Source organism: Erpetoichthys calabaricus, chromosome 11 (genome assembly GCF_900747795.2).
Source record: "Erpetoichthys calabaricus chromosome 11, fErpCal1.3, whole genome shotgun sequence".
In the NCBI taxonomy this organism is placed as follows: Eukaryota; Metazoa; Chordata; class Cladistia; order Polypteriformes; family Polypteridae; genus Erpetoichthys; species Erpetoichthys calabaricus.
The window spans coordinates 93,840,881-93,854,238 of record NC_041404.2 but is presented as its reverse complement, the minus strand read 5'-3'; the positions used below and the strand labels follow the sequence as shown (position 1 = coordinate 93,854,238).

General features: G+C 37.8%; 1 protein-coding gene across 4 annotated transcripts in view; it reads left to right on the top strand.

Moving 5' to 3' along the window:
* The window catches only part of shank1 (SH3 and multiple ankyrin repeat domains 1), a 648,010-nt gene that overhangs the window by 623,426 nt on the left and 11,226 nt on the right, over positions 1-13,358 (top strand). For all 4 annotated transcript variants that reach the window (XM_051933687.1, XM_051933685.1, XM_051933686.1 and 1 more), the window contains exon 24: positions 4,564-7,672. In XM_051933687.1, coding sequence (XP_051789647.1) covers positions 4,564-7,672 — 3,109 coding nt within the window. The remainder of the gene's footprint in view (positions 1-4,563; positions 7,673-13,358) is intronic.

The following is a 13,358-nucleotide window of genomic DNA, read 5'->3' as shown; positions in this document are numbered from 1 at the left end:
AACCACAAGATAAATCCACACACACACCAAATAATAACCCAAGCTCTGTTAACAGTGACTGCAGAACATATTCCACCAGAGAGAAATAAGTTTTAATGTTCTTAGATTTTTCCTGTAACATGAAGCAGCAGACAACATATACTGTATAAGATATAATGTACTGCCTATGTCAAAAGCACAAAAAGACACCTCTCCATCACAAAAAGACATAAACTGTAATAGAACTGGGATTCTGCATGGGAAAGAAAAACCAACCTAACCTGAGACTATGACATCAACATTAAGACATGTGAAGTCCAACCAGTGTTGCAAATTAAGGAAACTGAGTAAACCTAATTACATTTTACATTACTCAATAAAAACAACTAATACTGAAAATCACACAGATTTGCCAATGCACAGAATCACATAGGCCATATTAATTTCAGTATCTCTTAATAGGCATAATGATTGGCGGAGTGATGGGTCTGTGGCTGAGGATCTGCACTGGTATCTGGAAGGTTCCCAGTTCAGATCTTGTTACTGCCAGAAGGGGTCTTATTCTGTTGGGCTCTTGAGCAAGGCCCTTCATCTGAAAATTGCCCCAGGGGAGCTGTACACTGGTAAACCCCAAAAGATCATGCAAAAAGACAATTTCCCCTCAGGGATTAATAAAGTGTATCAAATCCAAAAAAAATCAAAATAATTCACCAACCTTCTTCTTTCGGCTCCTCCCATTAGAGGTTGCCACAACGGATCATCTTTCTCCATATTTTCCTGTCCTCTGAATGTTGCTCTGTTATACCTTACCACCTGCATGTCTTTTCTTACCACATCCATAAACATCCTCTTAGGCCTTCTTTTTTTCCTTTTGACAGCTCCATCTTTCTCCCAGTATACCTAGCATCTCTCCTCTGCACATGTCCAAACCAACACAATCTCACCTCTCTGACTTTGTCTCCCAACCATCCAACTTGAGCTGACCCTCTAATGTACTCATTTCTAATCCTGTCCATCCTCGTCACACCCAGTGCAAATCTTAACATCTTTAACTCTGCCACCTCCAGCTGTGTCTCCTGTTTTTTGGTCAGTGCCACAGTCTCCAACCCATATAACACAGCTGGACTTACTACCGTCTTATAGACCTTCCCTTTCACTCACTCTACCCACTCCACCCTTCCTGCACTCTCTTCTTCAACTCACTTCCATACTCCCCTTTAATCTGTACTGTTGATAACAAGACTTTAAACTCCTCCACCTGTGCCAACTCTCCTCACCATTCCTCTGACCTCCCTCTCATTCACAAACATGTATTCTGTCTTGTTTCTACTGACCTTCATTCCTCTCTTCTCTACAACATATCTCCACCTCTTCAGGGTCTCCTTGGCCTGCTCCCTACTCTTGCTACAGATCACAATGTCATCTGCAAACATTATAGTCCTCTGGGACTTCTTTCTAATCTTGTCTGTCAACCTGCCCATCACTATTGCAAATAAGAAATGGCTCAGAGCTGATCCCTGATGTAATCCCACCTCTACCTTGAATGCATCCATCCCTCCTATCACAGACCTCAATACTGTCACACTTTCCTTGTACATATCCTGTATCACTCTTTCATACTTCTTTGCTACTCCCGACTACCTCATACAATACAACACAACAAAATGATTCCCCAACAACTAAATGAAAAAAGAGAAGTTACCTTAACTGTTCGACTGGCCGCAATCATGCTGCTTTAGTTCACTAGCTTGTGCTTCAGTGATACTCCTATTTATTAGAGAGGAGTCTAAAATAATAATAAATCTAACCTAATCTCAGAAAAACAGCTACATATGATGTCTTTTGAGAGCTGTTTGCACAATACAGTATATCCTTTGAAACATGTTAACTTTGTAAAGCAGTCAGTATGTTCTGAAAAGTGCTCGCCTAGGACTCCACTACTTGTCACATTCTTTTTCACTGCAAAGTGTTGATGAGGAACTTTCAATCAAAGCAGATTTGATTAAATACCACCATGTTTTGGAGTTCCCAAGACATAATTCTGCCTGCGTCAAGGCATTTGGGGTGTTTTTAAAGGAGGTTGCTATGTATTTACCATCTGCACATTTGCTATGTTTATCTCCCACAACTCCAATCAGCCATTCAGAAATTCATTGATTGATTTTCTGCCTACTAAAAATGAGTGTTGATCTTTTCCCTAACATTTTTAGTAACATATTAAAATAGGCCTTTGTTAGGGTTGATTACATAGCAGTAACTGACTAATAAAAGTACATATTCAGTTGATATTCTAAAATGTCACTTTTTAATTAACTATTGCATAACATTTTTAGTCATAAAATCCTTTCAATAGAACCTGTAGAAGGATATCATTCCACTCACCATCAGTCTGTCTGATAAATTCTCTACCTACCACACCTACGAGCACAACTACAAAGGCAAAGCAAACAGTAAGTAAGATGAACCAGCATGAAGATTGAATAAACACCAAAAGCGACTCCATTGTTATAATTAATTAATGTCTGATGTAATTTCAAATCAAATTAAGTTTTTTTTTTTGACACATACATGCAGTGATATACTTATTTGCTCAACTCATGTGACTGTGTCTTGAGACTAATATACTGCAAAGGGTCAATAACAGTACACAAGTTTATACATTAAAAAACATTAACAGAATTTTAAATATGTAGTCAATAATAATGCAAATAATATTTTTGCATGGAAAAATGCATATGCATGAATTATTTAAAGTTTGTTCTTTAATAATATATTCTTACAATTAATTATATTTTGACAAATCTTGGAGGCTCTATTCAATAGTGAAAAAATTAAAATCTTGGTGCTTATGTAAAAGCCATGTCACATTATGGGACTTTTCCAGCAATTTTCAGTTGTAGCATTCATTTACGTAATCTAAGTGATTTGGAGACAGTCAGTGACATGCTCCTGTGTAATGTAATATCACATGTCCAGTGGCTCACTCTTACCAGTTCACAACTTGTTCCAATAAAATCAAATAGATTTGATTTTGTCTTTAGTCAAAGGGGCAGGGCCTTTGTGCATGAGAGCTGACAACCAATGAATACTCATCCGGAAGTACAGTGCAGAGCATGTAGCAGTAAGGAACAAGGAACATGGGTATTATGGACCTCACAAACAGAAGAGAAGCTCATCTGTATGATGTCTTGTGTTTTATGTACTATGACGGAATGGAAAAAAAAAAAGGGCTGAGAATGTGGCTGACCTCGCCTAACTTGTTAACCTGTCATACAGTAAATACAATGTTATTGGCTGTCACAAAAAGGGATGAGCACAGTGGAGCTGAAAGGTCATCATTAAGTTGGTAGAGTAGACATGCACAGGGATTATTTAAATTTGCATGGTCCGGCATCAAAAATCAGCAATTGTGGTAAACCGTTCTGACATACCCCACGACTAGAAGTTCCTTAATGTGACATCAGCTTAACATGTTGCTTGAGCCTGATTATGAACAGCAGCAATTAAATGTCTTGATAATGAAAAAGTTAATCTCTTCCATATTCCTCACACATTTAATAACACATTGTCAGATGTGCAGACAGACAGATTGGTAAACAGTTATAAAGACAGACAGAGGAGGTGGGTTAGAGGGAAGAAACAATAATATTGAAATAGGTAAATATACATTAAGTGTGAATTTGTTAGTTAAAATGTGTATTTTTTGGAGTTGATGGTTTGAGAAAACTGTTCAGTTTAATAGACCTACTCTGAAAAGTTTAAGGCAAGGCTCTTTGTAAGTTTAATGTATAGTCTATTAAACAAACTAGTTGACTTTGGATTTATGTTACAGAATAATAAACCTTTCATTCCAGTCAACATAAAATTTACATTTCAAAAACTTCTATTTGGTTAGTTAAAAATGATAGACAAATCAAACCTGATTAATCTGTTATTAACCTTTATTATCTCTTGTCACAACCATTTTTATTTCCCACAATCTACTTTTTTGTCCTGTTATAAGTACTGAAATAACAGAGTCTTTGACATGTGGAAGCTTCATAGCCTGTGCCTTTGGGAAGGTTATCTTCCTAGGACAAAAATGGCTTTGACTTAATTAAAAATTCAGTGATTTCTTCCACATTCGGTCTCTATTAATAAACAAATAGTAGGATACTTCTACAAATTCCACCTTTGGTATGAATAATTCACCCATGAAAATAAATAAGGAACATCAATAAAATTCAAATAAAAATGAAATCTTAGATAACAGTAAATATATCTGGTCAAAGATGTTGTAGCCAAAGAAAAATGGTGTACTGAATCACCTAAAACCTAGCATTTCAATATGCTATCATGTCGCATGTTTAGAGCTTAATTAAGCTGGGGGATGTACAGTATATTGGAACTTCAAAGGCAGGAAAACTTTAAGAGGTTACAGTAATTTTTCTACATTTTTTTATTTCTCTTTTGCTTTCTAAGATGTCCATGTTTATTGTAGCTTCTGGTAGTTTGTGATTTTCTTCCTATTTGTCTTTCTTCTTTAAAAACTGCTTTGTCATAATTGTTCTCTTTCTCAAATCTGGTATTTTCCCTCTCACATAGGAGTTCCTGAAGAAGAGAAGCACTTCCTCACTCCACCACCAATGAAATTTGCCCGTAGTCTCTCTGTCCCTGGCCCTGAAGAAATACCACCCCCTCCCACCACAGCACCCCCTGAACCACCCTATACTCCTGGACCTCCAACAGGCTGGGGAGGTCCTGGAGGAGGTGGCGGTGGTGGTGCTGCTGGAGGAGGAGCAGGAGGTGGAGGACAACAGATATCATCGCACCAACATCAGCAACCACAGCAACATCAACAACATGTATTTCCTCAATATTCACATCATATGCAGGCACAGTTCCACCAGCAACCCCAGTCACACTCACAGCAGCAGGCACAACAAATAGGACGAAATCAAGCTCTTTTGTTTCACCAGTCTCAACAACAGTCAGGAGATTCTAAACCTCATCCTTCCCGTATTAGAGGACCAAGTGTCTATCAGCCAGAATCCAGCATAGGTGGCAAATTCCAGCCCACACCAGTAGAACGTGAAAGGTTACGTCGAGCTTACAGTAATGCTCCTGCTCCAATCAGCAGTCAGCAAACTCCCCATTCTGCTGTGTCTACATCTACTACAAGTGGAGGGCGGCCACCTTCAGGCCATGCAAGTAGCACCTCTCCAGCAGTCCAGACACAACCAGCAGCTGCAGTTTATGCTCAGCCCTCAAAGCCATCACGTCGCAAAGGCCAGCTTGTCAAGCAATCAAAAATAGAAGGAGATAAGCAAACACAGCAAATTCAACAGCAACAAAAAAAGCAGCAAATCACTCAGCTTAGCCAGGAAAAAAGTTCAATCCCCATTCCAACAATTATTATTAAGGCCCCATCCACAAGTAGCAGTGGGCGCAGCAGTCAAGGTAGTAGTATGGAAGCTGACGCTCAGACAGAGCCTTTGCCAGCTCTGCAAGCTCAAGAAGGCATGGATTTTACAAGTCAGTTTGGTGCAGCCATTGTTGGGGCTGCTCGCCGTGACCGGGAGCGATTCCAAGAAGCTCGTCGTAAATCTTCACTTTTCCTCTCTACAGAAGAAGAACAAGGGCCACCTTTAACACCAACTCCCAGATTAAGACCTTCAAAATCTATAGATGAAGGGATGTTCTCAGGAGAAACCTACCTTCAGCAAGTACGTAGTATGCCCCCTACATTTGGTCTGGCAGCCTATTCAGCTCCCAGTGAATACATTGCACCTGCTCAGCCAAAATCTATGCCTTCAGAGTTTTATAATACATCAGGAGCAAGTTCAACTTCACGTTCCATGCAGAAAACTACTGCATTTATTCACCCCTTAACTGGTAAGGTCTTAGATCCATCTTCACCACTAGGGCTGGCACTAGCAGCTAGGGAAAGGGCATTAAAGGACCAGTCTTCAACAGCTGGTATCTCTCAGTCTTCTCACAGTAGTCTTGAAGAAAGGAGGAGAAGAGAGAGAGCTGTGGGATTGGGGTCTACCCCACCTTCCTACATGGTGTCTGCTTCTTCCATATCATCAACTGCAATGTCTCATGCTGGCAGTAATGTGTCTACTACTACAAGACCACCATCACCAAGATTCTTTGGGAAGGACAGAATGGCTGGATGGGGAAGAGAAGGAGAAAGAAGGGACAGCACAGATATTGACGGAGCAGGATCAGTAGAAAAGGAACGTGATAGCAGGGTTGAATATAGAGTTCGCTTTTCTGAAGATCCAGACACCCACCAGCAGCAAAGACAGCATCACACAGCACCTGACGGCTCTACCCATATGGATCGAGGGCCTATAATACAAACCAACACTTCTGAAAAAGGATTTCCTGCAGTGCAAAGTGGGAGGAGGCCCTCATACTCCAACAATGGATTTATAGAAGAAGGAGTTTCTGATACAGGTCTAGGGCTTCTTGTTCTACCTCCGCCAGCTCCATCTGTTGATGTTGATGATGAATTTGTTTTTGCAGACCCTTTGCCACCTCCTTTGGAATTTGCCAACAGTTTTGACAGAGGTGGAGGAGTAAACAGTTTTAGCAACAGCCATGACAAATCTGGGAATGTTGGACTAGAAAGAGAAAGGCAGACACAAATGTCCTCATCACTTTCTCAGACCTCTCACACCAACTTATCTTGCTTGCCTGGGTTGGGGAACTTGGCACCTACTATTCCTCCACCTCCTCCCCTACCCTTAACACTTCCCTTATCCCGGGATGCCATAAATAATAGTCAACCACCTCTTCCTTCACCTTCCTGCCCACCCACCCCACAAACAGCTGATTCTACCACCTCAAGCTTGACCTCATATGACAGTGAGGTGGCTAACCTCACCCAGGCTGGCCCATCTTGTTCTGCTTCTGCTGTTATTTCAACCACAGCTGCAACACCACCTGTATCTACACACATGGGAACCTCAGCTTCCTCTACACCAGCGTCACCCCCAATTCGTCCACCATCATCCTCAGAGAGAGGAGCACATGTGAACTTCTCTGATGTAGTTTGCTCTATTAGAATTCCACCTTCAGACCCTATGGACACAGTAACAGATTCTGGAATTGAAGAAGTAGACAGTCGAAGTAGTAGTGACCACCACTTGGAGAATACTAGCAGCGTGTCCACTCTCTCTAGTCTCTCGATTGAAGGTCTAGGAAGCACTGGTGGAAGCACTGGTGGCAGTGAATTACTAGATACATATATTGCTTACCTGGATGGACAGTCGTTTGAGCTAGACAAGCCTCCTTTTCCAACACATCCCCAGAAATTGCGTTCCAGGCCTTATGGCCTTGGAAGGCCTCTATCAGCAATCCGTCACTCTCCAACAGACACAAACGAATCTGCCACACGAAGAGACTCCTCCTCTGAAGGGACAGTAACAACAAATCCAGGGCTATTTGGTGATCGTCCAAAGACGCCTGAGCGCAAGCAGTTGTGGGGGCCACAGCCAGGAGATGATCAGACACCCAGCCCCTACTTCCAACCACCAGGAAAAGGACCTCCACTCTCTAGTATGAAGGCCAGTATCATCAGTGAGCTTAGCAGCAAGCTACAGCAAATGTCAGGAGAAAGCTGGAACCGGTCATCTATGGAATCTGCTGGAGGGTCAACAAGTTCAATTGGGTCACAAAAAGTCCTCAGTACCAGTAGGCAAAGGTAAAAATATGTGGGGTATGAATGTGAGAGTATAACAAATTGTTTTTAAAATAACACTGCTCATTATCTATTGAAAAACAGATGGAATGATAAAGTGATATTTGTTGTTATATAGACTCTGGGGTGATCACTATTTTGATTATTGGGAAAGAAAAGAGCAGGTATGAGTTGCAAATTTACTCCTGAACCTATGATTTAAAGAGAATTTAAGTATAATAAGTCAAAGAAATACCTTCTGTCAGTTGGTCTTTTTCAACATATCAAAGACTGCATTCAGGGCTGGTAAAGTAAAACTGCACCTCTGAATACATTTTACAGCATCTCATTTGCTCCTGCACAAAGGTATTTAGGCAATAGCACATTTAGTTGTAATGATGCAACAGAAAAGTTTGAAATATTGTGAGTGTGGCCTGTTTTACAGACAAATGGGAAAATATGACAAAAACTCACTGATATGTTCTAGTAAATCACATGTCATCACACAGTTTCTCACAAATAGAACACAGAGGGGGAAATTCTAAGACCAGTAAAGAAAAGAAAACAGTTTGTCACTAAAAAAGACTATGTGAACAAAAATAAATAATAATACTATAGCACACCTTATAATACGTTTACATGCAACTCAAGGTGCTTTCCACAGATTAATTAAAAAACTTAGATATGCTACATTTATTTGGATTATAATCATTAATTAATAATATGATCATTTATAATAAATGTAAGTATACTAAATACAAAATCAACCAGGTATTTAACCACTAAAGTGCAAAACAAACCACTCTTATCAGAAAAAGGTTTTCTAATTAAAATATTTATTCATTAAGGTTGACGATAGATAGATAGATAGATAGATAGATAGATAGATAGATAGATAGATAGATAGATAGATAGATAGATAGATAGATAGATAGATAGATAGATAGATAGATAGATAGATAGATAGATAGATAGATAGATAGATAGATAGATACTTTATTAATCCCCAAGGGGACATTCACATACTCCAGCAGCATACTGATAAAAAACAATATTAAATTAAATATATAAAGCAGCCAGATCTAATTAATATATATAATAATGAATATATACAATATACATCTACATTTTACTTAGGCATTTGTACATAACAACCCATTGAGTAGAAACAGTTTGATGTTATTAAAGTTAATGAAAAAATAGAAAAGCAAATAAAACAGTTCATAGTGGTTTCAGTTGATTTAGGATGTAGATGTAGTTCTTGATTCCTGAATGTAATTGTTTGACCAGCTGGCACAGAGGAGAGGAAAACAAAAAACTCATATGATGACCATAAGACAAAAATAAACCTCTGGAGTGCCATAGTCACAAGGCAAAAAGGAACAAATCAAATGGTTAAGTCTGATGGTAATCAGTTTCTGCATCGTGAATGTCAGAGTGGCCTAGGCCAGCTGGTCGTCCACCCTCCACATATTTAACCAAGATATAAAATAAGCAAAACACCCGGGAAGTGGGATTATTGTGAACAAGTTGATAACATGGGATGTGATTCATTTGGCACCATCCTTCTTCTAGATATTTGTGTATCCATGACCACAATAGCCCCAACTTATCTGATATATTATTAGAGAGTGATTTAAAGTTACGTGCTTGAGTGATTTAAATTTACAGTTATAAGAAGGTTTTAGGAGTAGTAGTTGACTGTAAGCTATCAACTTCCAGACAGTGTTCAGACGCCATTAAGAAGGCAAACAAAATGTTACGTTATATAGCACAATATGTAGAGTACAAGTCTAAAGAGGTTATGCTCAAGACTGATGAGCCCTCATCTGGAGTACTGTGTGCGGTTTTGGTCTCCAGGCTCTAAAAAGGACATAGCAGTACTAGAAGAGGTCCAGAAAAGAGTAACTATGCTCATTCCAGGGCTACAAGGGATGAATTATGAAGAAAGATTAAAAGAGCTGAGCCTTTTCATTTTAAGCAAAAGAAGATTAAGAGGTGACATAACTGAAGTGTTTAAAATTATGAAGGGAATTAGTACAGTGGATCAAGACTATTACTTTAAAATGAGTTCATCGAGAACACAGGGAGACAGTTGTAAACTTGCTAAGGGCAAATTTTGCACAAACATTAGGAATATTTTCTTTACACAGAGAACCATAGACACTTGGTATAAGCTACCCAGTTGCGTGGTAGACAGTAAGACTTTAGGGACTTTTAAAACTAGACTTGAAGTTTTTTTAGAAGAATTAAGTGGATGGGACTGGCGAGCTTTGTTGGGCTGAATGGTCTGTTCTCATCTAGATTGTTCTAATGTTCTATGTACATCCTACAAAACAAAACAGAACAATGTATTAATGTGGGGTTGTACAGGGTTTGAATGTACACCACTTCAAATGAGTTGTAAGTTAAAAAGAAGTATCTTTGAATGTGGAAGGTCATTAAAATGATCAGAAATTGTTATTTAATTTTAATGGTCCTAATTTAAAGAATAGACCCTACCCGTGAATTTGAATTCTTTATAATTTAATTTCTTGGAGCTACAAGAATATATACAAGCTACTCAGAAGGTCTAGTATGAAAATATAGTAATGTCTGCTGAAAACCAGCAAAACTGTACTTTGCCTAAAATTGTATGTAGTAACCTAAAAACACATCAGGCAAATTATGCCAAACATGTACAGGGAAGAAATATTAAACTGTTGACAAGGAAGCATGTGTTTTATTTACTTTCAGAATTCAGATCTCGGTTATTTCTGTTCTTTATGAATTAGAATGTTGAGAAAACGAAAGAAAAGGTTACAGTAAAAATTGCAAAAGCAGTAAGAAACATACTTTTTAATTGCATGGTTCCTAACATATATTGATTTTACTGATTTAATCAAGCATAATAAAATTTGTAAAATATTTATAGAAATCAAGTAATACATGCCACTTACCATAGAGTAATTGTGTCCAACATGAACTGACCTTTTTAGATTGCTTTATTTATGTTTTCTAATCAGTGACATGCAGTTCAAATCAAGTCAAGTCAAGTGGCTTTAAAGTCATACCATCCACACACAGGTTATGTAGCCACTTCTGGATTACATTTAGTAACAAAATTCTCAATGTGGTTAGAGATAAGAAAGTCAAACATCCTCAAGTCCCAAAACAACATATTTCCAGAAACTCAAGTGTATCTTGATATCCTGTCCATGAGATTCATAAACATTTCAAATAAGAAACAGGATTGCAGAATCCAGCACCATTGATGATCAAACTCAGTATCAAGAATGTATTTAAACAAGCTGTCCCAGACCACAATAAGTCATAGACAGATTTCCAAACACAGGAGATTAATATGAAACTTAAATCTGTATCTGTAGGTGACAAATCAGTTCTGGATATTAACACGTAATCATTATTTGTATGTCATAATTTATGTGCTGCTGTTTTACTTTTATGTCTACTGCACGCTTTTTCATTAGTTATAATTGTTCTCCTTGCAAGCTTTGCTGCAGCTTCTCTTTCTAATCTTGCCTTTTACTGTTAAGGTGATTTATTTTTTCAAGCCTGCCATGCTCTTTAGGCATTGCTTTTTGGCTTCAGTGATTGCTCAAATATACTTGACAATTCAGCCAGAACTGACCTGTTTTTACCTGGGAGCAAGCTTCCTTTAATTATGGGTGTTGGTGATGGACAGACATTATCATTTTTATATAGATAGCCAGCATCTCTATCAGCTTCTAATCTCACAGCACCTACTACAAGACTCTTGTGATACATTTTCTTATGCTTTATTCAAGTTTATAACATAAATGTAGGTTTAGGCTTCATCTCTGTGGCTTGCAGTTTCATGGAGGTGGTCTTCTTGTCTGTTGGAGCAAGAGCCATTCATGCAATGACCAGCTGGAAAAATCATGAGCATCTCCACTCTTATCTCCGTCTTCCCATGAGGTGCAACACCAGAGTAGGAGAAAATGGAGGTAACCACAACCTTCTCAGCAAGGGTTACCCTGCCTAGAGTATAGAGCATCTTTCTAACATAACTATAAAAATGTGAAAATATAATTTCGAAAAGAAACTACTAGCTAAAGACATGACTGAAACTAATGTTTTAATATAATTAAAAATAATGACTTTAAATATTTTGGAATGTTTATTTTTATATTAACAAAACAAGAAATGCAAATTATGCAGTATTTTGCAATTACAAATTATTAGAATTATTTATGATACTTGTGAAATCATGTGAATGCACATTCCATTTATTTTAAAGTATCTGACATGCAAAGCATTCTTTGAAATAGACAACAAGTTTGTAATAACATCAAACAGTATATTTAGTAAAACAATATGTGTGCACTTTGGTTAAAGAATGGTCAAATACTGCAAACTTGGAAGCAATTGTTGCAAAATTATAATTGGTGTCAGAAGCACTAGTGTGGTCAGACACTTCTGATAAGAGAGGTCTAAAAAGGATGAGAAGGGTTCTGCAAACAGACAGACCACAATCACTGAAATGACAGTGTAATATACTGTAAAAGTGACATATAGAGTGGTTTATTAGAATGGAAAACCTGTAGTGTCTTCTACTGGAATTTTAATAGTAAACAACATATAAAGCTTCAACTGAAGTGAAAAATAAACAATCAGTTTTGCATTCATTCAAGATAAGTTAACACAAATGACATACAGTTGCTCATCCTTGATAAAGCTGTGTTGGAATGTCACGGCATGCTGGAATTTTGTTGTTGAGTAGGTGCAAACCTTCATGGTAGTGTTGCCAAGTTGCTAGGGAAATGGACACTAAACAACAAGTCTGGAGGTTCTGTTTGTGCTTCTGACTCACTTTGTGTCCCAAAGAAAAAAGTGTCAACTATAACATAAATACAATACCTCAGAATCGCTTACTCCCCCAACATACTATAGAATAGTATACTGGCCACTGTGGACTTGTAAAATCTCCAGCAGCTTGTTGCACACATTAAGCGATAATGGTACTAATCCAGCAGTGGTCACTTCCAAGAAAGTTTATACCCTGAAAATGAATTGTAGTTTTTTTTTTTGTTTGTTTTTTTTTTAAGTATTTTTATTTTGTATCTATTGTATGTTACATATGTTACATATTTGCCTTAATGATTTGCAATTAATACAGTACATTATGTTTCCCAAACAACTCTCACAAAGCTTCTGTCTTGTTTATTGGACAGTACTTCCTTCTGTATTCTGCACAGTTTAGCATGTTTAGCTGCCATTTTCTTTTATTTTCTGAATATTTTTTATGGTCTAAGGCTTCTGTATTTAAATGTCATACTCTGGATATCCATATTTCTTTGTTGCCTCAAGTGACCTCTTACCATATGTTATTAGTTACTTCAGATTTTCCAATCTCATTCTTGGTCTTCAGCCTTTATTCATGTAACCTCCTGATTGATTATTTACTTTTGTAAACTGCACTTTTTACTTTAGACATAATTACAGCCTACTTACCCAAATAGTAAACTAATCTTGCTATTATGATCACGAATCCTTCATAATACTAATCATTAGCTAAATTTGTAGTGAATAGGAGTATTCCAGTATTGAGTGGCAATTACAGATCCAAGTACAATGTTTTAGAACTAAAGAAAAGGGATGATTTTTCCTGAAAGTAGGAGATACTTTCACCTAGAAGTGAAGAATGAAATGTCTATTTGAAACCCAACAGTATTATACCTCTTTAATG